This window comes from Equus quagga, chromosome 2 (assembly GCF_021613505.1).
Source record: "Equus quagga isolate Etosha38 chromosome 2, UCLA_HA_Equagga_1.0, whole genome shotgun sequence".
In the NCBI taxonomy this organism is placed as follows: domain Eukaryota; kingdom Metazoa; phylum Chordata; class Mammalia; order Perissodactyla; family Equidae; genus Equus; species Equus quagga.
In genome coordinates, this window is record NC_060268.1 from 167,034,707 (window position 1) to 167,059,836 (window position 25,130).

A 25,130-nucleotide genomic window follows, 5' to 3' on the forward strand; every position below is an offset into this window, starting at 1 on the left:
GGGACTGAGTTAATTAGCTGCTCCTCTGACGAGTCTTGGAGAGAAAGGCATCGGAGGCCTTGGTTGGAGGCCCATGCGTGAAGAAAGTCAAATGGATGCGTGGGGTGGGGCTGGGGGGTTGTGGGGATGTAAGAGGTGGAACCAGCGGAAGCGCACGGTCTCTCCCTATTCGACTAACTGCGGGCCACATACCCAGTGACTGACACCTGGGGGCGCTCAACATCACGAACGACTCTCTCGCCCCATCCAGACCTGCGGGCGTGTTACGCGGTGAGAAGAGTGCGCGAGCGTCCTACCGCCCTCGCGCGAAGGAAGGCGCCCCCGCCGGTGGAAGCGAGCGCTGGGAGGCCGGAAGCCCACAGCGGATCCCAGGGCGCGCCCGAGGGGCTCCGCCTTGGGAGAAGGTAACTCAAGCTGATGCGGGCGCCGAGTCTCCTCCCTACCCGCCACCTCTCCTGGGGGCCAACCGCACAGACTGGGGTCCAGGGTCTGGCCGGGGAAGAGCCTTCTGGCTATGGGAACTGGGTCCCGGAACTGGCACGCAGGGCCAAGTCGAGGTGTAGACTGTGGGCAGCAGCGGGAGGGGGGAACCGGGGGCTCAAACAAGCGCCCGGTCATTGAGCGCGGCGAAGTCTGCAGGGCGCGCTCTTCAAGTTTGCGTGGCACAGGACACTGCGTGCGGCAAGTTTGCAGAGCGCGCTCTGCGGGTCACTTTGAGGGCTGCCACTTCTGCAGAATGTGACGGGGTCTGTGAGCGCGGCGGGGAAATCCCATCGATCTCTGCAAACTTTACCCAGCACGCTCTCCGGTGCGCGCGGCCAACTTTGCCAAGGGAGCTTTCCCAGGACGATGCGCTCAGGGGCCCGGGGCACTTTGCGAGCGGCCAGTTTCGCAGCCAGCTTTGCAGAGGGCGCCCTCCGGGGACCGTGCACGCGACACGGAGCGCAGGCAATTTTGCGGGGCGCGCTCTGCCGCGACGGTGGGCGCGGCGGCGCGGGACGTTTTGCCCGCGGCCAACTTTGCGAGCGCACCATCCCGAACTAGGGGCGGTGCATGCAGTCCTGCCCCGGGCGACTCCTCCCCTTGCAGCGTTGGGGCTTTAACTTTCGGTTTCGTTTTAGTGGCCCCAGACCCTAGCCGCGGTGGGACAGAGACGGTCGCAGCATTGGGCCGTCCGGCCGCCGTGGGAACGGTAACTTGGGGGCCTCGACTCCGCTGGCGTTTCAGCCGCCCGTCCGCGGCGTGCTTCCTCCCTCCTTTCCCCTCCCTCCCTCCCGCCCATCCTGCCCGGCCTCCCGCTCCGCCGCTGCCCGGAGCGCGGTGTGCGGGGAGCCAGGTCCGGTGAGGCTGCGCTTCCCAGCCCGCTGGCGCTGAAACTTTGGGGAGAGGGTTCTCGCCCCCATCATCGCTTGCTTTGCTCAGCTTGTCCTCTCTTCTCTCCTAGCCAACTGGCTCGGGACAGTCGGTACTATTCGGGATTTGGAAGAGAAGGAGAGGTGCCTTTAGAAGGGAAGGAGGGGTCTGTTATCTTGCAGGGCTAACAGCCAGGGCTCCCGTGTCAGACAGCCCTGGGTTCCAGTCTCCGCGTCCCTGCTGGTCAGCTGTGGGGCATTGGCCCGCTCTCTGCCTATCTGTTAAATGGGAATACAGTGATCCCAGGCTGATGGGTGCTGCGAAGATAGAAGGAGGTGACTAAGGTGCCTAGCAGTGCCTCCGTCAAGGCCTACGACGCGGGAGCTGCTGTCATCATTGTTGGGGTACCTTGTGCAGGTTCTTGAAGATCCCTTGAGAAAGTGAAAAAAGGCAGGACTCTCAGGCTGCAGGCGACCTGGCCACCTTTCACCCTTGTATTCAAATTTGCCCTAACCCTTGTTGACTTACAGGCTATTTCCTCCTTCAGGGTAGACAGCCTGACCTTCATCCTCCATAGGCAGCCACCGCCTAGGTTCATAATCCACCTCTTCCTCCTTTTAGCTGTGTGGTTTGGGGCGGGTTACTTAACCTCTCTGAAGAAACCGAAGTTTCTTCTGGAACACAGAGTAAAGGCTCCGGCCTCCTAGCAGTGCTGTATCAGATGACAGTGGAGTCCTTGAATGCCCTGCCGAACCCCACCTTCTCCAGGTGCTAGAGGTGAGAGGTGGAGGTCCTCAGGGCTTCTTCTCTTTGAGCCTTTTAGGAAGATGTCTTCACTGGGGCGAGATGGGGATGCAGTTTGTATTATGTCACTTTTCAGGGGAAGCAACTGCTATGAGTCCATCCCCACCCCTCATGGGAAAAACAGTTCAGGCAGGAGCTGCGACGTGATCTCCTACCAGATGTGTGCCAGTCACCAATGACACATATTTAAAAATAATCACTAAGGGAATTTTTTTGTCAGTCTCCATAAAGGCTGTTTAACATAGGAATGTGATTTTAAAATATCCGTGAAGGTTGACAGTTGAATGTTTTCTTAGTCTTGAGTTCCGCAGACAGGGGAGACAGTAGGGAGTATTTACTGAACATTTAGAGTGTGCTGCCCTGTGCTTAGCATTTTACACCCATTGTTCCAGCCATCCTCAGCCGCCTGTGACTGAGGCATCATTGTTTTCCCATTTTACAGATGAGAAAACTGAGGCTCGGGAAGTTAAGTACTTAGTTCAAGGTCCCCTGGCTAATAGGTGGAGGAGCTGCTTGAAGCCCAAATCTGCTGTTGGTGAGACTGGGCTCTCCACCGCCCTCCTGCTTTGTTCTGTTGTCTGTCCCACGTACACAGTTTATTCAGGGCACTGAAGGATGGAAAAATTATAAGTACATTTCAGTTATAACATTTGTAAAGAAATATTAATTGAGTGCCTACTATGTACCTGGCACTTTTCTGTGACTGGAGAAGAAAAAAGGAAGATTAAAATAAGCTCTCAGAGTCCTAGTGGATAGTAGTAATAATAACTGACAGTGTGCTTACATAGAGGGCCTGGCACTGTTAATGCTCTATGTGTATCCTATATTAATTCATTTAAGGAGACGGTAGACGCGTTTAACGATTGAGTAAGCAATGTCCCTTGAATGACTGGACTCTGCAGCCTGAGCCCCATGAACGGGCCGAGTACCAGAAAGTAACGTGGGACGTGCCCTCCGCAAGACAGCAGAGCTGAGATAGGCCTGGATTTTCTTGGGGTGCTGCGAGGATGAGTGGAAATAAGGGGTCAGCACCAAGCCTCGGGTTGACTCAAATGATGTGACCAAGATCGGGCACCCGCCTCGGTCACTACCCTTGTTCCGGATGAACTTCATTTCACCCAGAAGTCACGCTCAGCCTCCTAGGAATAAGAAAGGCACTGAATGTTTCGCCTTGCAGATTTAAAAGAGTAAAGTCCCGCCACGGGACTTGTTTCCAACAGATGCTCTGGCAGGCTGTTGGAAGGGACACTTGCTGCCCTTCTAGACGGTATCAACCCAGACAGATGCTGGAGGTTTCAAACAGAAGACCCTTCTGGCCTAGTGTTTGGAGGGAGAGTTCTGGAAAGCCTCCCACCCTTGAGCCATAGAAATCAGCCTGAACTCTGCATCTCTGCAGCTGAGCCCAAAGGAAGGATGCAGAGTTCAGGCTGCGCCCCTCCCTTGAAGGGAGCGTGTCAGACGTTTAGCGAATGTGCACTTCCCTCTGCCTGCCTCCCCCCTGCCCCATCCTCTCTGCTTCCCCTTCTCTGATCTCAGGTCAGACATTTCCTCCCCTGAGAACCTTCCCTAATTCCTCAGAGGCTCAGGGGTCTCCTGCTTTGGCCACAAATTCTTCATCCTTGTGGCACTTGCCACAGTTGGAGCTCGACATTGGTGCCGCCCTTTTGTCAACGCCTGTCCCCCAACAAGGCAAGACCCCCAGCTCACAGGTGTATCCCCGGCTCCTAGCACACAGCCTGGTGCATTAGAGCTCCAGTAAATATTCATTGAATAAATGAAGAGGAGCCTCCAGAATTGTTCTCTGCAGTCCCAACAATATTAGATGTTGAGCTTTCTTAGGGGCCGTTTTGCTTAGGGTCATCCTTTTTTAAAAAAAACAATGGTCACACTGTTTTATCATCATACATCCTAGATTCAGCCTTTAAGATTAGTGTTTGCAAAGGCTCAGGGCTTAAACCCCACATGTTGAAGTTAGTGTCTTTTTCTGGTGGATTTTGCATAACTAACTTGTTAATTTTAGAAATATTTCAGTGGTTAGCTATGCACAACCCAGGCTGAAAGGTGACTCAGTCTATATAAAGGAAATGAAATAAAAACTATGGAGTGTTTCTGCATGCCTGGACTTATGACTGTCTCCCCCGGGGATGGGGTTATCTCTGTTTTTGAGAAACACTTTGGGTGCTAATCTGAAAAATCTAACTGCCTCCCAACCAGAAATGTGTTGGTGGCAACGGAGGAGGGGACATGAAGTGCTGAGCAACAAGAAGCCACCTGGCTTCTCACGGTCATTGTAGAGATCTGGTGTGAGACCGTCCCTCTCGGTTCTTGCCTCACTGCCCAGCTCAGCCCTAAGGTAAGCTGCAAGGTGACATGATAATGCCACTCAGAGCTCAAGGCCACTAGGTTGGCACTTTGCCATCTTGGACCCCTTTCCTGTGCCAGATTCCTCCTTCTCCACACCTCTGAAAGTCATTACTTGTGCTTTGGGGCGCAATATGCTCTGTGAGATGCCTTCTTGTTTTCCAACTGAGTGAGAACATCCCTGGGCTGAGCCTGAGAGGAATACGGACCTGCACCTGCCAGCTGTGGCCAGCCCCATGCCGTTGCTCAGAGTTGACACAAGCAGAAGTGAGAGTGAAGAGGTTTCCCTTTGTTCCTGAAAGCCAATCCCTTCACAGGGAAGGAAACAGGACTTAATTTAGGAGAAACAACTCCGCTCCAGGCTCTACTTCTGACTAGCTAATTCTCTTCCCTTGGGCGTTTGTTTCTTCCAGCTTTGCATTCAGCTAATATTTATTTAACAAGCACCTTCTGTGTGCCAGGCGCCTCTGTCATAGTGAACCTACATTGTCATGTTTGAGCCAAGCCATAAGCAGAGTGCAGATAAACAAGACAAATACAAGGGCTGTCAAGGGAATGGGGGAGAGGGGAGCTGGCGCAATAGACGTATTCAAGGAGGACCGCTCTGCAGAGGTGCCGTTTCAACTGAAATCTGAAGATTGAGAAATTAGCCAGCTGGGCAAAGATGGCATGTCCAGCAAACGTGTGGGTGGTGACTTCCAGAAAGAGAGGACCATGAGCCCTGAAGGAGCCTGAAATGGCATAGTGTGCCCAAGAATGCTGGACGGCTGAATGGTGTGATGGTGGGGGGTGGGGTCTGGAGTGCTCGTTGCTTGCTTCAGAACTGAGTCCTGCTGTTTACTAGTTGCCTAGCCTGGGACAAGGTAGTAACCTTTTCCAGCCTCAGCTTCCTCGTCTGTCAAAAGGCAGTCATCATAGGGCTGATCTACCAGCAGGATGGGGAATGTTAAATAAGGTAGTGCTTACAAGACAATTAGCACAGGAAATAATAAATGTGAGTTTCTGTTCTTGTTATTTTTACTATGTAAGGTAGGGTGAGTGGGGGATCCTATTGGCTGGCGGCTACCATGGATCAGGGATTGGCACACCTGTTTTTGTTAGGGCCAGGTCGTAGATATTTTAGGCTTTTCGAACCATATGGTCTCTGTCACAGTGACTCAACTCTGGTTGTGGCAGAAAGCAGCCATAGACGATACATAAATGAACAGGCATGGCTGTATTCCAATAAAACTTTATTTACAAAAACAAGTGGTGGGCCATAGTTTGTCAACTTCAGTGCTAGGTAACGAAGGGCCTTAGAATCCAAGGAGATGGGTTTAGATTTGAACTTTTATATTGTAGGGATCTCTTGAAGATTCTTGAACAGGAAAATAATTTGATGGAAATCTATTTTGGCAGAATCATGTAGAGTCATCGGAAACAGAAAGAAAGTTTTTTTTTTTTTAGATTGGCACCTGAGCTAACATCTGTTGCCGATCTTTTTTCTTTCTTCCTTCTTTTTCTCCTCAAAGCCCCCCAGTACATAGTTGTATATTTTTAGTTGTGAGTGCCTCTGGTTGTGCCATGTGGGACGCTGCCTCAGCATGGTCTGAGGAGCCCTACCATGTCCGTGCCCAGGATCTGAACCAGCGAAACCCTGGGCCGCTGAAGCAGAGTGCTCGAACTTAACCACTTGGCCACGGGACCTGCCCTGAGAAAGAAGGCTTTATACCCCAGGTTGCTGCTGTTTTTGAATGGGGTTTGAGCAGTGCCAGGCAAAAGATGGGCACCTCATAACCTGTCAGGAGTCTTTGGGGAGTTTCTTGTTGTCGCACATCTTGACGGATCTTCCGCAGCTTCTCATACACAGTGAACATTTAACACTGTATCAAATAAATTAATTCTCCATACCGTGCTTCGACTTCTAAATCTCCCACAAATTGGGGATTCCTAATTGGGAAAGAGTTTAAAAATTAACATTTTGGGTACCATCAGAAAGATTTTACTTGTGTTTTTGAATGGGAACAGATTTCTGATGCATTATTTACGCAGCAGAACAAAACCGTGAATGCTGGATTAGAAGCTCCCTTAGGACAAGGACTTGGTTTTCTTCTCTGCTGTGTACCCAGTCTCTGGACCAATGCCTGAAGTACAATTGGCACTCAGGCATTTGAATTGGTGCAGTAGCCCTGCAGCCTAAATATGCAGGACTGCTCATCTCCAGGCTTAATTAAAAATGTCACCTCAGGAGGGTTCTTTAAAAATATCGCATGGCCAGTGATACCAATGGATACCAATTTTCTGGTTTGTTTTTCTCCTTCCAGATGGCAGATGATCAAGACTGTGTTGTGGAGCAGGGAGCTGGGGATTCGACAAGCACAGATGCAGTTGATGCTAAGCCAGACCGGTCCTCCTTTGTCCCATCACTCTTCAGGTAAGGGTCCTTCCTTGCTGGGTTAAAGAGGGGCTCTGGGCCACCTCAGCTTGCCGTGGCTCTGCCGTCTCCACCCACCCAGGGGGAGAGGGACACTCTGAGAAGGAGGTCTATGCTGTGTGTAGGCGATTTGCACAGAATCCTGCCAGCTGTATGTGACAACAATAGGGGCCCCGTGTGTACTCCCTTGTCCCTGGGGCAAGCCCAGGTGTGTGGGAAACCAAGCTACGGGGGTCTCTTACTCAGCAGCTGGGCGTCTCGGTGGCAGCTGCCCAGGAGTGAGAGGCTGTCCTCGTTTGTCTGAGGTGATTTGCATCCGGCATCCTTGGGGCAGAGTGTGGGCTGCTGCTGCCAGTTGGAACCAGGTTCTGCTGAAAGGCAGAATCTGGGGGCTATGGGATGGGAGGTTTGGGGTGGCACTCCATTGAAGGAGGGGGCATCTTGTCTACTGAGTCCCACCTTTTCTTGTGTTCGCTTTTAAAACTCTAAATTTTACATTTAATAATAATAGTTTCATTTATTAAACTCTTGGATGCCAGCTCAGTATTGCAAGTAGTCCTCATAATCCCAGGAGATGGTTCCATTCTTATCGCTATTTAATAGGTAGAGAAACTGAGGCTCTAAGAGGTCTAATAGCTTGCCTTTCTGATGATTGTTAATAAACGGTGGAGCTGAGATTAGAACCTAGCGGTACCAGTGCCACTCAGTTAACTGCTCTGCTGTGCTTTCCATGTAAAAGTAGGGCTGCCAGGATGTGGAGGAGCTCCCCGTCTCCCCTTAACCTTGGTTGTGGAGGGGCAGTCAGTGGGGCTTCCTGGCAAGAGGCAGGAGCGGTCCGTGGGTCAGAAGCATCAGACTTCTTGGATCTCCCAAGCCAAGCCCCACCTGGGAGGGACAGTGAAGGGGAGAAAGGTTGAGGTTAGGGAGTGCTCCCCGGTAGTGCTCAGGAGGGGAGGAGTGGGTGATGAGGGCAGCCTGGCTCCCTGCAACATCCCAGAGAGGGCCTTGGGTCGTAGCATCCCAAACAAAACTTGGATAAGTGGGACCCCAACATCCTGGACTCTCATTCTGTTGGCATGGGTTGCCATTTGGAGTCGAGAATACCCAATGAAATGACCAGAAAATACAGCTCCAATTCCTAAAAACTTTTCAATACCATGAGGTCAGTCGATCCAGGCTACTCCATTCCCCAGTGCGAGCCCTTTAGAGCAGTGGCCTTCAAATGGTTCTACTCACATACTCCCCAAAGAGTGTAAAACGACACCCCTTGTACATTTTAAGGTGACATAAATAGTTGCACAGGATGTAGTAACATTTCCGTTTTCCCAGCTCTCTGAGTATTTAGGTTAAGCAGTAAGCAGGTTGCCTCTAAGTGAAACAGAAACAGGAATTGTGTAATAGTCATTTCATGTCTTAGCAAAGCCTCTTTGTGTCCTTCCCGGAAATTATGAAAATGAATGGTGTGTTGTAAATATGGACATTTAAAAATCATCTCTTTAAATGTATCCAGTGGAATCTAAACTCACAGTAATCTTATAACCACTGTCATCCGTTAAAAATGTACATAAACAAGTTCTCCTTTAACAGCTAGAATTTTTGTATTGTTTCTTTTTCCCCCGAACTCATTTTTTTCCATTCTATTTCCCCCATAACATTTTATTCTGATGTAATAGATTTAATTGCGTGAAAGTCTTTTATTGATCACCTCATTAGACATCTCTGTAACATATATATGTATGCATATATACATAGCATACATTTTAAGACATTTTTCCAGGTATCATGAGTATTAAAAGAAATTTCCCCTATTCTAAGTTGCTATTAAGTTCTCCTAGGTTAGTTACTGTTTCAGCCATTGTTAACTCACAGTTGATCCAAACAAATAAATATTGATAAACCATTAGTACTAGTAAATTGTTATTCATCAAAATAATTGTTAGATTGAAATTGCAACTTATAATGGACTGGCTGGGCTTTTAAAAAGTTTGTGAATAAATGGACAAATAATAGTTATTGCTAGAATAAGAAAGAATTCAGTATCACCTCTTTTTCCTATATTGTCATTTTTAGAGATAGAAGTGCTAAGAAACCATGAATAAATACATGGGATGGCAGGAGTTTTGTTATAATAATGTCACTTAGTTCTTTGAATTTCTTCCGTAGATCTGTGCCAAAAATGTCAACTCACTTAGGTCCTTCTTCAATTTTATTGAAAATAAAGAATTGGAAATTACCTGACATACAAAAGGAATTGTTATGCAGCCTTTAGAGACGTTTGTTTTTTCAGTTTCTGGGAAGTACACCAGAAAAAAACTTTATCAAAACTTCTCAACTGTTGATTAAATCTGTTCCTCTTTTTACTTAGAGGCAACTTGTTTAACCCAAAATACTCCAGCATAGATAAGATAATTAAAACAATGTTAATAAACAATTTGTCCGCATCCTTCTTTTGGTAAAATGCTTTTAAACTATATGCTTTTTAAAATATCTGTTTGTTAAGACCTTGGAACTGCGAATGTAGGTCGTTCATTTGTGGAAAACGTCTGCTGTGTGTTCTAGTTGACAAAGCCAGGCCTTGTCAGATCATCAGCCACACTGGACTTGCTTTCGATCAGAAAGGTCTGATACCGTTTTTCAGTTCAATCGATGCGTTATGAGGCGTCTCTGGGACAACCATCTTGTTTCTGAATTCTGATTCTTCGAAGGATGGGTGGATGGATGGATGGACGGATGAATGGATGGATGGACGGACGGAGGGATGGACAGATGGGTGGATGTAGGATGGGGAGGGAGAAGGAGAAGGTTTCTTTGCTCCCATGGGACTCTAACTCAGACGTGATAGCGTCTTTGGGGATAACAATCAAGGGGCAAAGGAGGCAAAGTCATTATGCAAGAGCCACATCATACCCACTCCATTTTACTATATATTTTTTTTCAATATATAATGAATTTGGAACAGCACCTTGTGGCCCCAAATCGCCCCATTTCTAATGCCATCGTTCACCCTTATCAGACTCTTGTGTAAGGAGGAAGCCCCACCCCAGTGCCTGATTCAAGGAGACTTAGAGATCCTGATATTTGACTTGTCCCTTTGTTAGATGATGTGGAGGTTCGGGATGGATGAGAAGTCTGTCCTTCTGTTACATAGTGGGAGACGGGAGACTGGGGGAGGGGAGGTGGTACTCAGGCAGGCCAGTTTTGGGAGAAATACAAATAGAAGTTGAGGATCTGGTCAGTCATTCCCTTAAAACCGTCTGTGTCTGCACCCCTTGGAAAGCCTTCAGATACCCTGTTTGAAGACCTCTGCCTTAAAGACCCATCATTTTGCAAAAATAGATGTGGTCTGAGATGTGGGGTTTTTCACCCCCGTAAGTCCTTTGGAAAGGTAGATAAGCCTGAATAGTCTTCTCTGTTCTGGTGCACTTTACCTTTTCTATAGCATGGCTGATGCCGACATCAGGCTCATATTATCAAAAGAAACTCAGTATCCTTGCAAAATATTTAAATTAAATTCCATTTTCTGAACTGCTTATTTAAGTTGTATAAATTGTAAGACATGGTTGTTGAATTATTAAGCCATATTGAGCTGCCATAAATGACGGTTTAATGTCTTATTCTTCCAGGCTCTGAAATGTTAGTTGCTTACTTTCTCTACCTTCGCTAAGCCTCTGACTCCCACCCAGGTAGTGGATGATACCCTGGCCGCCTCCCAAGGAGGTGGTCAACTCGAATAAAATTCAGTCAGGATTGGTGATGTACCCTTAAAGCTTAGATTTTTCCTTCCATTTTTTTACAGTAAGATGGAAGATTCTTTCATCTGGTAAGTGTCACTGGCTTTAAAATTAACCCCTTGGGATGCCATTTTGGGTCTCTGATTCCTTATTTCGTTCATTCATTAACTGTTCATGGGGCAACAGAGGGAAGTTAGGTCCCTTGCACCACGTCGTGGTGGAGCCAGGATTTGAACCTGTGTTCACTTGCCTGTCAGACTGAGCTCTCAAACACGACTTTGTTGCCACCTTTATGTACCAGGTTCTGTGTCTGGCCCTAGGGCTGGAGCCAGGGAACAAGGTCAACAGGGCCCCTGCCTCAGACACATTCCTGTAGGGGAGGCAGACATGGAATGAATAATTGAGATGTGATGGCGCTGGGGGAGAAAAATTTAAAAGAGCACCCTGTCTGGTCTTGCGGGGTCAAAGAAGGCCCCCTGGAGCCGTGGTGTGTGTGCTGAGACTTGATGGGGAGATAGAAGGCTGCTGGAGGGGACGGCTGCATGAGGTCCGGGATCATTCTAGCTGGCAGGAGTATGGATGTGGAGGGATGGCAGGAGAGGAGAAGGGGGTGAATGGGCAGTGGCCACATTTTAGAAGGGCTCGTCTGCAGGTCCCATTAAGGATTTGGAATCAATCCTAAGGACAGGGAAGTTATTAAAGGGTTTAAGAGATAGAGTGACTTGATCGATTATACCTACAAAAAAAATACTAGAACACGGAGCTGCAGTGTGGAGGAGAATGCACTGAGAGGGGCTTCGTGGGAGGGGAGGTAAGTTAGGAGGCTGGTTCGCATCTCCAGGCAAGAGTGGATGGTTTAGATGGGAGTGGGCTGGGGGCAGGGGGAGGGAGCAGCCGAACTCGAGAGGTGCCTGGGAGGGAACAGCAACAGGACTTTGTGACCAAGAGGAAGGAGAAGCTGAAGAAGGGAGAGACGATGAGGAAAGTAGCACCTGGCCCACAGGGAATAGTTGAAGTTGTCTAGGAACCTCTGAGCCCTCTTACTTGAAAAATGGGTAATGACATTGACATTTCTATTGTCATAATGACACTATGGCACCAGCATGTGCCACCTTTCCTTGTTCCCCTGGACATTCCTGCTGCCTTGGCTTTGCTGAGCTAGACCTCATGAGAAATGTGGATGAGGTCGGGACTTCATATATGGTGGGGTGAGACTAAATGCGATTCAGAACATCGAGATTGGACTCAGAGAGCGAGTATGGTTATCGCTGGCTCCACCAGGTGCTCCCCACAGCTGACGTCCCATCCCCAGCTCCCTTCTCCGAGCTGTCAGGATTGCTGTGAGGTGAGGCAGTAGCACTCCCTGCCCTCTCTATTTGAGGACACCCACCCTCCCCTGGAGACCTCAAGGATTCTGGGAAACAGAAAGAAGCCTCCCTTCCCCCCAGAAGCCTGGGTAGGACTCCTAGGTGGGACTCCTAGGTAGTTCCAAGCCCTCAGGCTTGTCTTGGCTTTTTTGTCTCACTGCCACTAGGTGGCAGGACGGCATTGTTTTATTTCCATTCCATTGGGTCCTGAATAATCTAGACTGTTCCTGAACTTACTTTTCTTAGAAAACAAACATTTATTAAAATGTTTTCTAATTTTCTGATAATTGAAGATTTGGAAAACACAGAAAACCACAAAGGAAAAATATTCAATATATTAAATTTAAAATTAGTAGTGTTTGGACTTTGAAAAAGATGACCTAGAAGAAATAAGTATGTGCACGGTTTGCATTCATTATGAGCCTTCATTTACAGAGCAAGGCCAAGTGTCATCTGTGAACTTGAAGAAGGAGCCCTCCTAATGTTGAAGTAACCCTGGCACCCAGCACAGGTTACCTGCCATCCAAGTTAACGATGTGATGTAGTTCCTGCCCTGCATATAAACTCAAGTTCTTGTTAAATGTCTAGGCACCGCTACAGAAAATAGCTAAGAACAGAAAATAACTAACTGCTGAGTTGTAGAGTTCTAGGAGCTGTGGGAGGCTGGGGAGAGAAGGGCTGAGGGAGGGCTGCAGGAGGAGTTGGGGCTTGAGGTGTCAGAGAAAAGGCAGGGAAGTCATCAGGGGCCTGGGAGAGCTGCCTGCCAGGGCCACGTGGGAATGATAGCCAGGCCATGCCGCACAGGTTCTGGGAAGTGGGTGGAGGCCCTTGGACCAGGTGAGTTTGGTCCTGGTGGCACCACTGGGAGCCACTGTAGGTATAAGACCAAGCCTGCCCGGCAGCCTGGAAGATGTCCTTTCCCAAGAATGTGTCGGAAATCAGGCTCCTATCTGAGCTCCGCTGGAGGTCAGTATTAAAGGAAATAACACTCAAAGTGGCACACAGATTTCACACCCTCTCAGGTTTCCCCAGGGCCGTGGTGGAGCCTAGGGTGTCCCCACTGAGGGGTTCGTGTATCCATTTAGTTCCCGAGTCAAGAGGGCGGGAGAAAAGGCTCCTTTTCAAAACTTGATAAACTCCCTATTTTTGAGGCCCAGCTCAGATCACACAGCTTTCTCCTCTGTGTCATCTCTGTATTCCAACCTTTGTCCTCCTGGAGTGGGTTTAATAAAGGCCACTTGGTTAGAATTCTTTCTCCTGGACTGCAACTTGGGTTTCTCCACCAGTAGAGGTTATATGTAAACGTCTCTATAAAAAACATGTATTATTTGTGTAATTTTAAGAAAGATCCAGGTGGCCTGCCTTTTCATTTGGAGAGGACGAAAAAAATATTTCAGAAGAAGCAATGCTTTGGACTTGGAGAAAAGAACAAAGAAAGCAGACCTTAACTCATTCCAAAGAACACGTTCCAAATTAAGCAGAAACCATTCGGTCACACCCATTGATTGAAAGAGGCAGGTCTGGGCACCCTACAAGGAAAGGAACATTAAAACATACCCAGGGAATTTACTTTTCAATAAAGGAGGCCTTTGAATTCAGACTCCAGAATGCTGAATGCCTGCCTCCCAAATTTGTGTATAAAGAGTAATAAAGATTGAGTGCTGTATTTGCAGCCATAATGCTACCACTTAGCAGCAGTGGTGGAGTGGGGTTGGACAACCCAGGTTCAGATCCTGGTCCTGCCTCCCACTCACTAGTTGAGGGACTATAGCAAGTCCTTTGACCTTTCTCAGCCTCAGTTTCCTCATCTGTAAAGTGGGGATATGAATACCTATCCACTGGATTGTTGTGAGAATTAAATAAAGTAACTTTCAGCTTGCTGAATTACCTGATCAGGAAGAAATCATAGAATCGTATGTTAAAACTAGAAGACTCCTTAAAAGGTAATTTATTCAATTCCCTTCTATAATGATCTAGGAAACTAAGACCAGAGAGGCAGAGTTCTCTACCTGTAGTCACCCAGCAAGACCAGGACCAAGACCCAGGTGTAACTTGGGGTCCAGTGCTCTCCACTTTACATCAGGTGCCACCTACAGCTGAAGTGGCATCAAGTTGTTAAAACCACATTAATCCAGGAGAATGGTTTTTTTTCCTTCCACCAAGTGGGTCAGCAAATTTAATTCTTCGTTGAAACTGCTCCCTTTCTGCTTCGCTTTCAGCTGAGGGGTGGCATATGGACAGCGTTCCAACAGGGCTGGGGATGGACTTTCTGATTCCTAGGGCCAGGTGTACCTGTCAGGGGCAGTGAGCCAGATCTCTAAAACAGTCACAGGATCTTCTAGAAACTTTGAAGCTGTAGCTTCTACATGTGTAGGATACCTCCAGTTATGTTCGGGCATAGCTTTTCTAGAGGGGAAAAAATAAACTCAAAGGTTAAAAAGAAAAAGTGAGGAAGGGAGATAAATGAACAGGTTTTCATAGCAGTATAAATTTTAAAGCACTATTAGTGTAGAAAAATAAAGCATAGTAATAGAAAAGGACTATGAGAATAAAAGACCTGTTGCTTCTCAAGGGAACCCGCAGTCACAAGGAAGAAATGTGCAGTATGGTGTTGTTCAAACCCCGAGCTTGCTGGAGCTTGTGGTTTTTGGTCTGGCTCGCACCTGTTCTGGTGAGTTCCTTTACTGCTGAAAGTGAAGAAGATGAAGTCTGTTGTCCGTTTTTGTTATCAGAGGTCTCTCTGTTCCTCCTTTTGGGGGAGGAGGGAAATGTGGAGGTTGAGCCTTCGGGGAAAGGAAGCCTCTTCTCCCTGGCCTATTTTAAACTGACTTTGTTTCCCGATGTAAGTGTATTTTTGCAAACTGAGTTTCAGGGAAAAACGTACAAAGCCAGTTTTCTCTCTTGTTCACAGACCTGAGGATGGCAGATGACTAGGAGGTTTGCCCAGGGTGGCAGTTGTTATAACTCCACCTCATGAGCTTCACACCTTTCCTTAACCAGGACCTTGAACCAGGAAATGGAGAAAAGCATTGCTGAGCCGTTTGCTTAACAGGTGTTTCTGTTTTCACGTGTTCACGTTTTCCTCATTGCGTTGGGAGGGTGAGATGGGAAAGTGTGGCAACTCCTGGATCGTTCACTTTATTCAGGACCATTGAAAAACGTTTATGTGCGTCATTTGAAAATTATGGTATGTGGTATGCCTCTGTAGTCCTTTATAATTTGTATCACTACCTTGAGTACCTTTATAAGGAAAAAAATAACCCAATGAATTTGAACTCTTTGATTCACCATAAACTCACTTCCTGTTTTTGTTCATTTACTTACATATAATTTTACATATTTTGCAATTCCGCCGTGTGCTGTTTGGCCCTTCGGTGGGCCGCCTGCATCTGCATGCTCATGACTTTAACAGCTGGGTTGCATTTTATTCTCTTGATGTTCAGCCTCTTGCTTGCCTTTCCCTACTGTTTGTTTCCAGTTGTGCCTCTTAAAGATGCATCTTTATGGAAATTGGGTTTTTTTTTCCTTTGGACTCCATGCTTCTAGAAAGTCTCTTTTTCCCCAGGGAGCTGTCCCGGGGTGGGGAGGCTCAGCAGGGTGGCGCCTGGTCATTTTTGCCAGTCAGCAGAGAAGGGAGAGGCCAGTGTGACTTTCCCAGCCCACTGTGAATGGTCCTATGGAAAACTCCAGCGTGCAGCTCACTGCTGATTCAGTCACAGGCCTCCAGGCCAGGCTGGGCGGGCTGTGCCAGTCTTCTGGCCCTGCTGAACCCCGAGCATGTTGAGTTTTTATTATTACAGAGAAGAAGGAAACTCACTGCCCGTGGTCGCAGAGCAAAGCCTGGTTCTGATGCAGAGGGGGGCGCTTTCGGATGGAGACATGAGGTACCGCCTTCACTCTTTCTTTTCCTCTCTGTTCTGCTCTGTGCCTTGGTATGTCAGGACTGTTGGGGATGCCCTCTGTTGAAACATTGAAACCATGAATGAATCATCCCCAAAATATTTAGACAAAGCCGCTACGAAAACCAGAGCTCTAATTCCGAATGAAACAGCCGGGGGGAACTGTGTGCCTGGTGGTGTGTTTACTTTCATGCTGATGAATGTCTGCAAATAGATGAAGCTACTGGGAATCCTATTCATGGAGACGCTTTAGAAAATAAATAAGAGTGGGTTTGCATGCTTAGATTCCCTTCCAAATATAGAAAGGTATAATTCACATTTTGAGTAGCCTGGGGGATCTGTAAGAGGATGAAACCTGTATTTATCCACTCTGGTGATGGGGAAAATTATACTTGCACCCAGAGTGGATGGTAAAAATTCAGCGTGGACTTTCTGAGGTTTTTCACTTCTTTGTGAAGTAGGCAGAGTATTTTTATCCTATAATGTTTTCTGGTACGAGTTGCCGTGGGTTCTTCAAGGAGGTCTTTTTATATAAGTAACCATGGTTGTAATTTTTTGCCTCTTGACTTTGTTGAAATGACACAGTTGGCCTTACACTGTGAAGTTTGGTGTTCCAAAAAATGGCTTTCTACCTAAGAAGTTCAGATAATCTAGTTCCTTCCTGATAATTGATGCTGGCATTATCTGTTCCTGGCAGAGATTTGAGCTTATCCGAATGCATGTGGGAAGTGAAGATAATGGTACTTGCCCACATGGGTGATGAAATACACCAAGAAACGGGATGGTTAGGAAGCATTGTCATCAACCTGCTTCTATAAATTAACTGCCTCTTGCATTTTAGCGCACGCTTACGTGCACTGAGTCATTCTACCAGGCTGTTGTCATGGTTGCTTGTATCTTGCTTGTCTGGCCCTAAGCACAATGACTTCGTGGCCAGATTTATTTTGTAAAATCTTCAGCCAATTGTAGAACACATGAGCTTTTAAGAGGATTTAGAACTTTCAATTCACTGGTCTGGTTTATCATGAGCTTTGCACGTAACAGCAGCTTCCATAACAAGAATCCTGTGTTTCTTCCTAGCATAGTAATCTTGGCCAAAGTCTTCAGAATATAAAAAAGTCAAGATAAAGACTAAGTTTATCAACAGAGAATTAGCAAAGGGAGGGGAAAAAAGAGGGGCAGGGCGGCTAGAAGGGGAGGTGATAGAATCTGGCTGAAAAAATACCCCGGCCAGCTTTTATGGGCTGTGTCTTCCCATGCCTCTCCTCTGTACTTTGCAGAAAAAATGAGATAATGATTATTAACACACTCTGTAAAGCATAAAATACTCTAGAGATATTAATTATTCTTGTTCCTGGTGCCTTAGGGACTGTCAGAAGTGGTTCCTTCACTGTTTAGACCGTGTGTCAGACTCAGAAGAAGGCTGGTTATCGTTGATCTGGACTTGAAAGAAACTCAGCGCACCCACCCCGTTGGGGTCTGTGTCACAGCAGGTCTCACATGTTCCAGCACTTCCCACAAAAAGGCCATATGAACTTGGGACAAGAATGGCCGCTTTTGGAAGATCTTATCCCTGGGGGATGATTGCCAGCTGAAGAAGTTTCTAACCTAGATCATTGAAAGCTTCTTATTACCCTCCTCATCCCCGCCCCAGCCCCCACGCCTGGGAGAACCTGCTGTGCTGAGCTGTGGACTGTTGCCCTCTTTCTGCGGTCGGCTAATTAATTAGCACAATCTCTTTGGAGCCCTTGAGGCCCTTGCTTCTGTCCAATAGCACTTGTTTATCTGATGATCTGCTTGGCTTGGGCAATTGATTTCCAAACAGACAGTAACTCTTTATGAGCTGCTAGCGCTGGGATGGCCAAGCTTCCCTCCCCTGGCTGTGCTGACAGTGAGATACTGCTCCACCAAGGCTGTACTGGGGACTCACTCAATGTTGTGCAAACAAGGGAGAATAAGGACGACATTGCAGGCGGAGTGGCGTTTCTGGAAGCATTTTGGTTGTGTTGTTAAAGTAATTTCAGTTTAATGTTCAGCTCGACTGTCACCTCTGGGAGACCTTGCAGGTTTCATGGAGAGTCATAAATCTCACACATGAGCCTAAATACACCCGCGCTGCTCCTGCCGGGTGCCTTCCACGACAAGTCGCTGCTTCCCGAGGCACATCTTGTTCGACCTGGCCCAGAGCCCCAGAGGCCGTGCCCTTGGAGGGTGGTGTGTGATAGGGGTAGGGCGAGCTGGTGTTGTCTACCCCGCCCGGGAGTACAAACGGCTGGGCAGGGACCTCTGCTTCCTTGGGTTCTGGAAGTAGCTGAGGGGCTTGAAACAAGAGCAGAGACAGCAATGAAAGGCCAGAGCCAGGAGGTCCATGCAGTGGACAGACAGGGCAGTGCCGAGGCCCTGGAAGTTCAGAGGGTGTGAACATCTCCAGGAAGATGCCCAGGCCTGGCCCAAGTCTCTGGTTCTCTTGATCTGGGCGAGGCCTAGGACTCTGAATTTTAACAGAGGTCAGAAACAGTGGCCTAGGGGACTTGGTGTTGGGCCTCCGAATAAACCTGGGCTCTACCACTGTCTGGCCTTGTGATCCTGGAAAAGCTAATGTAATCTTTCTCTATGAAATGAGATTAATGCCTCACAGAGCTGTAAAGATTACACCAGATCATATATATAAAGCGGTAAGTATTCCAAAAAGTGGTCCGTATGATGACTGTATTTACTGTTGTTATGCCACATAGAGGAGGAAGAAGTTTCAAAGGCTAGGGAGAGGGGTAAAACCACAGTGGAAACCGAAAAAACGGGGTGTCTAGGGAGCTCTTTCAATAGTTAGCACAAAAATTTATGAACCCAGTAATCTTTAGAATTGGCCATATCTTGAAATCCATTTGTGGCAAGTGATTTTTAACTGGTAAATAATTTTTATTTTAATCTTTTGAATAATTACCTTATTCATGTATCCTAAAAGAAATATACCGTCAAAATTCTTCCTCCCACTCCTTCCTGCTGTCCTGCTCCGCGCCCCCCATGACACAGGTCACCACTTACAGTGACACACAATACATAACATTAGTAATAATAGTGACATTTATTTAACACTTACTACATGCCACACACCGTTCTAAGTGCCTTGTGAATATTAACTTGTTTAGAAACTCTGAGGCAGGGGCTGTAATTTTGTCCTTGTTACAAATGAGGAGACTGAAGCACAGAGAGGTTAAGTAACTTGCCCACGATCACTCAGATAAGTGGTGGAGCAGGTTTCAACCCCAGGCAGTCCATGGTTTATCTGTTATGTCATCTGTCTCTTTATGCAAATACAGCAAATATGAAGATGATGTATTTTCCCCTCGTTTTTTCCCAGAAGGTAGCATGTTGTTCTCATTGTTCTGCACCTTTGTTTTCTTCAGCACTTACCACTACTTACTGGAAATCATCCCACATTGGGACAGAGAGCTTCCTCATTCTTTTTCACAACACTGTGTGATTTTGATTAAAGACCCTCCCCTTTATGATCCAGCCAGGAAGTAAATACTGAACTGGATCTTTGTACCTGTTCTGCTAGTCCTTATGGGATTGAGAGACTAATTAAACAAACTCATGTCTGCCAGCCCGGTCTTTTTTTGTGTGTGTGTGAAGAAGATTCGCCCTGAGCTAACATCCGTTGCCGAGCCTCCTCTTTTTTTTTTTGCTTGAGGAAGATTAGCCCTGAGCTAACGTCTGTGCCAGTCTTCCTCCACTGTGTACGTGGGATGCCTCCACAGCATGGCTGATGAGGGGAGTAGGTCCACGCTGGCATCCGAACCTGTGAACCCAGGCCGTGGAAGCAGAGCACGCAGAACTTTAACTACTCAGCTACAGGGCTGGCCCCATGCCAGCCCGGTCTTTTACTTGAGGCAGGCTATAGAGGTTCAAAATTAGACATGAGAGAGGCAGGGGGGAAAAGGAAGAAAACTTGTCAGTCCAAAAGCACTTCCAAGTAGTGTGAGATGTCATACACAAGAGAAATACTCAAGCAGCACCATCGTGCTGTGTTCCTGCAGAATCAGCACCGAGGGCTACCTAAAATAGGGCCCTCTCAGAATTCAGTTCCCTTCCTAAAGATGAGGCTGTTCTTAATATCTCTGCAGCAGCCTTGCAGCCAGAATTGGCAAAATGGAAGTAATGGTACTTCCCTCGCAGGAGTCTCGAGGGCAGAATGAGGGTAAGAGGGAGATGATCCTCAGAAGGTGCCCCGCAGCCTCACGGCTGTTAGGGGGCAGCCTCTAATCTCTTGGACTCTGGTTCAGGCAGAATGCATCTGTATGCAGTGGACTTGGGTGCACTTTTTTTTCCTGGTGCTTTCTGCCTGATATCTTCTGGACAATCTTTTCCTCCTTTTATTTGTCTCTCTGTGTGCTTAAAGCTGACCATTGGGGTTTGCTTCCCCAAAGTTAAGCTACAGATGGCGTTTCCCCAAGGCCAGCACCTCTCAGGAAGATGAATTCAATGGAAATGAACTGATCCCCAGTCTGTGATTCATATCTGTGGTCTGGGAAGAACTGGGTTTAACAAAAAGCTATTTCGGTTGGAAGGAAAAATTAATATTGACTGACTCAAATCCAGAAAGAGGAAGCAGATATTGAATTCGTTTTGAAAAATAAGAGTTCAATTTAGGGGCAAGATAGGTAAGGGAAATTTTTCTGACGTCCCTTTTGAGATAGTTACCAAGGATAAGATCCCATTTCATATTCAGTTTTAAGGTATTTTTCATAACCATGGAAAGTATTTTCTTTAAAGGGTGTATATCTTTATTCTCCTCTTGTGTTCCTTTTTTAAAAAACCCAGGTTAATTTTCCAAATTCTCTTCTGATAGAAGAGGAATCCTTTTCGTTTTCATGTAATTTATATCCAAGCCTGTTTTTCTGATAAAAGATGTTCGCTGACTGTTTTGCTCGTCATTGAGGGTGGTCTGATGGCAGCTTAAAAAAATCACAGCTCGTTTATTACTCTGATGCTGTTGTTCAGTTTGCTTTAAAATAATCCATATTGCAAAAGATCGAAGTAGAATGTATCCGAAAGGGCTTTAGTGCATGAACTGTGACCTCCAGCCTGCCAGGCTTCATGTGACTCTTATTCGAGTCTTTGAGTGGCCTTAAATTAGCTGAAGACCTGCCAGGAGCCAATGAGAAAATGCAGGTGAGAGTTTTAACAAGATCCCAGCCCGTAGGAAGCATTGACAAATTGCGGTTATTACCTATAATGTGGGTATGATTATGTCCCTCCGTCTACCTGGGAGGCATCAACTGAAGACCAAAGATTTTGTTTATCTATGAAAGATTGTGTGCAGATATTTTAACATGCACAGAGGACACTGTCAGTAGGGGTCATTGACAGGGGGATAATAAGGAAGTAAATCCCACTCCTCCCAGCATGATGTGTCCTTGAACCAGCACAAATGCTCACCTGGCTGATTTTCGTCTCCGCTGAGCTTTTATGGAGGCCTGGGAGGTGGCGGCCCTGTTGCCATGAGTCTCCCATCTAATTCTGTGACAGCCACAGAAGTCTCCTTTGTCCAGGAGAGGAGGCAGATGCTCTGGGAAGGGCAGCGACTCACTATCCCAGGTCACGTGGCAGATGTCTGGCCTCGAGTCCCTGGCTCTTTCGTGCTGCCTCTCTCAGGGGAAGAAGTGTGAGGAAAAACTGGCATCAACCCTCAAATCCAGACAGAAAACAAAGAGAGGGAACAGTCTGGAGAAGCTAGGAGAACAGATTCAAGATTTTTCTCTTTTAAAAATAAAATGATATCATGGAAGAAATTTGGCCTTAAGAAAGTGGAGGATAAAGTCATGTTGAAGTTGAAAATAGCAATAAGAACCTGAAGGTCCAACACACACAGCTGATCTGTAATGTGGATCAAGGTAGGAGGGGCAAGGGGAAGGAACAGGTCCTCTCAGAGAGTCTGAGAAACTACAGCAGATAAGATTCAATGAAGGCTCAGTAAAATATCCTGGACCCACAGTTGTCAGGTAACAAGCTTAGTTTTCACTTTCACTTTACTTCTTCCAACTTTTGAGGAGAGATTTGGGAGGATGGCAGACGAATCATTCTAAAAAATATTCAAGGGCGCTCTCGAATGCTGACATGAAGTCTAAGGCTTAGGTGATGGTCCCAGTTTGCTGACCACTGGCTGGGTGACCTTGGACAGCCCCCTGCCTCTCTGTGCACCTCAGTTTCCATATCTGCAAAATGAGAGGATAAGGCTCCATTCATTCATGTAACAATTTTTTTGTAAACCCAATTGCCCTGACTGGAACCTCTCATAGAATATTTAATAAGAATGGCAAGAGTGGACGTGTTTGCCTTGTTCCTGACCTTAGGGGAGAATCGTTCAGTCTTTTATCATTAAGTATGATATTAGTTGTGGGTTTTTCATAGATGCCCTTTTCAGTTGAGTTTGTTCTGTTGTAATCCTAGTTTATGTAGCATTTTTATCTTAACAGTGTTGGATTTTGTCATATGTTTTTTCTGTATCAATTGAGTTGATCATATGTTTTTGTCCTTTATTCTGTTAATATGATATATTATATTAATTGATTTTTGGATGTTAAACCAACCTTGCGTTCCTAGGATCAGTCGCACCAGGTCATGGTGTACAATCCTATTTATGGATTACTGGATTTGGCTTGCTAATATTTTGTTAAGGATTTTTACATCTATCTTCATAAGAGATATTGGTCTGTAGTTTATAAAAGATATTTATTGAGCAACTGATGTGCCAGATGTTGTTCTAAGTATAGGGGATTCAGTGATTTTTCAGAACAGATAAAAACTCTCCTCTCTTGGAGCTTACATTTGGGTGGATGACTAGCAAGCCTGTTCCACACTCGCATTTGGCATTTTTTTCTCTGACCTCACAATGATGCGCATGTTCCAGCCTCACTACCTACATGCCAGACTTTTGGTAAACTGGACAGTCCGTGTCTGGAGATGGGAAGAGGCCTGCTTTCTTTTTTAAATTGCTGTTTCTGTTTTTTCCCTTTTAGTGTAAATGTTAATTGAATTATAACATCCACATAGAAAAGTGCCCACACTTAGAATTTTCACTGACACACCCATGTAACCAGCACCCATATCAAGAAATAAAATATGACCAGCATCTGAGACAGTCCTTCTGTCCCTTCCAGTCCCTAACTCTCCCACCACAGAGAAAACCACCTCCTGACTTCTAATGCCAAGTATTAGTTTTCTTGTATGTGAATTCTTTTGCTCAATATTATATTTGTGAGATTCATTCATGTGACTTCATGTTGTCATGGTTTCTTCATTATTATTGCTTTGTATCGCATTGTATGAATGTTCAATAACATCCATTCTACTGTAAGTGGACAATTGGATTATTTCCTTTTGGGGCTAATATTTAACAGTCCTGCTGTGCATGTCTGTGGATCTTTCTTTTGGTAAAGGTGTGTGCTCAACTTTGGGAAATATACCCAGGAGTGGAATTGTTCTGTCCTAGGATATGTTTAAGTTTGGTTTTAGTTGATTCTGCCAGTTTTCCACAATGGATGTACAAAACAGGTGCCCACCTGCAATCTGTGATAATTCCAGGTGCTGAACATGGTTCCCAATACATTGTAGCCCTTCTGGTGAGTGCCTACTCGTATCACATTGCAATTTGAATTTGTATTTCTCTAGCATCTAATGAAATGAAGCAGGAGATCCTGTTCCTTTTATCTGTGACAATTCAACAGAGCCATCTGTTCACCCCAGGTCTTCTCTTCACAGATATTGCAGCTTTCTTGGGCACCCCTTTCATGCTAGTAGTAAAACCAAGACGCCATTACTGTCCAAATGTCCCCCACAGCCCCTGACTGGCTTTCTATTTCCCCAGTAAGAAGAAGAAAAATGGCCCAGAGAGATCCATCACGACCAACCGCAACCGAGAGCCTACATATCAGTATAACATGAACTTTGAGAAGGTGGGCAAATGCGTCATAATAAACAACAAGAACTTCGACAGAGGTACAGGTAGGTGTTGTGGGCATGGGCTTGCCTTTCCTGGTCCCCTCCAGTTGCTTCAGCTTGTCTTTAGACTTGTGGCAGACGTTCGTCAGAAACATGCTGAGCCGATCTGCTGTAGCAGACAGCCCCTCCGCAGATGGTATACATGTGCCCAGGAGAGAGGGAAGCCGGGAACTCGGAAACTTTCAATCTAAGGTCCCACAAGGTGCATTAGCTGATGTGGGACTTGGACCAAAGGACTAAGAATCATTGGGAGCTGTTTGACCTTGACTGGAGCTCAGAGCTCCCCTGATGAGGCTCACATTTGCGGGTGGGCCGAGTTACTCTCTTTCCTTTGATTTTGCTTCTTAGTTCTCTTGCTCATTTAAATTATGACCTTGGCAGCATTGTTTACACCAGAGCACCTGGCTGGATGTTGTCAGCACACAGGGCTCAGCCAGGGATTGCACATTGTGGACTTGATGCTTGCTTCCCACAGGAATGGGTGTCCGAAACGGAACAGACAAAGATGCTGAGGCCCTTTTCAAGTGCTTCCGAAACCTGGGTTTCGACGTGGTCGTCTATAACGACTGCTCTTGTGCCAAGATGAAAAGTCTGCTGAAACAAGGTGCACACCTACCCTTCCTCCCTCTGTCTTCTTCCTGCTGCCGAGAGGGGCAGGGCCCAGCCGGTCTCGGAGGATGCCTTCACAGGACAGAGGGATCTCAGTGTGGGAAGCCTTCCTTTCCTCCTGGCCACTCCATACCTGTCTCTGGGGTAGGCAGGTCTCTTTCAGGAAACTTAGATCTCTCCCTAAAAAGACGCAATCAGTTTACATTACAGCAAGAGAAATAGGTTCTGTATCTACAGAACAGTCTCGGTTTCAAAAAGCTAATTCCTAAGGAGGTGACAAATCTGTCTTTCTGTCCAGAGCAAAGTTTAAGGGTAAACTTTTCCCTGGTGGCAGATAGAGAACAATCACCCCCATATGCTTCAAACTACCTTATTTTTTATACAGCACTCACACAAAATTATTTCATTAGATCTTTAACACAACCCCTGCAGTGTTGGCCACCGGAATGTTATCATGCCCCTTTTGTGATTGTGGGGACAGAGCTGTAGAGAGGATAAGGGACATACTGAAGGTACAGAACCAAGCTCAAGCCTCAGTCTTCCGACTCTGGAACAGCGGCCTTCTCTGTTACTCCACACTGTCTAATGGATG

At 46.6% G+C, this 25,130-nt stretch overlaps 1 protein-coding gene across 4 annotated transcripts in view; it reads left to right on the plus strand.

Annotated features, from left to right (window-relative positions):
• The first annotated feature begins 276 nt into the window (after positions 1–276).
• The window catches only part of CASP7 (caspase 7), a 32,412-nt gene continuing 7,558 nt past the window's right edge, over positions 277–25,130 (plus strand). The window contains exons 1-4 of one of the 4 annotated variants that reach the window (XM_046654784.1): positions 277–404; positions 6,822–6,931; positions 23,796–23,932; positions 24,405–24,533. In XM_046654784.1, coding sequence (XP_046510740.1) covers positions 6,822–6,931; positions 23,796–23,932; positions 24,405–24,533 — 376 coding nt within the window. In that variant the 5' untranslated portion in view covers positions 277–404. Of the gene's footprint in view, positions 405–1,102; positions 1,193–2,111; positions 2,131–4,371; positions 4,511–6,821; positions 6,932–23,795; positions 23,933–24,404; positions 24,534–25,130 lie in introns of those variants that run through there. The other 3 variants (XM_046654783.1, XM_046654786.1, XM_046654785.1) reach the window with 3 other exon arrangements.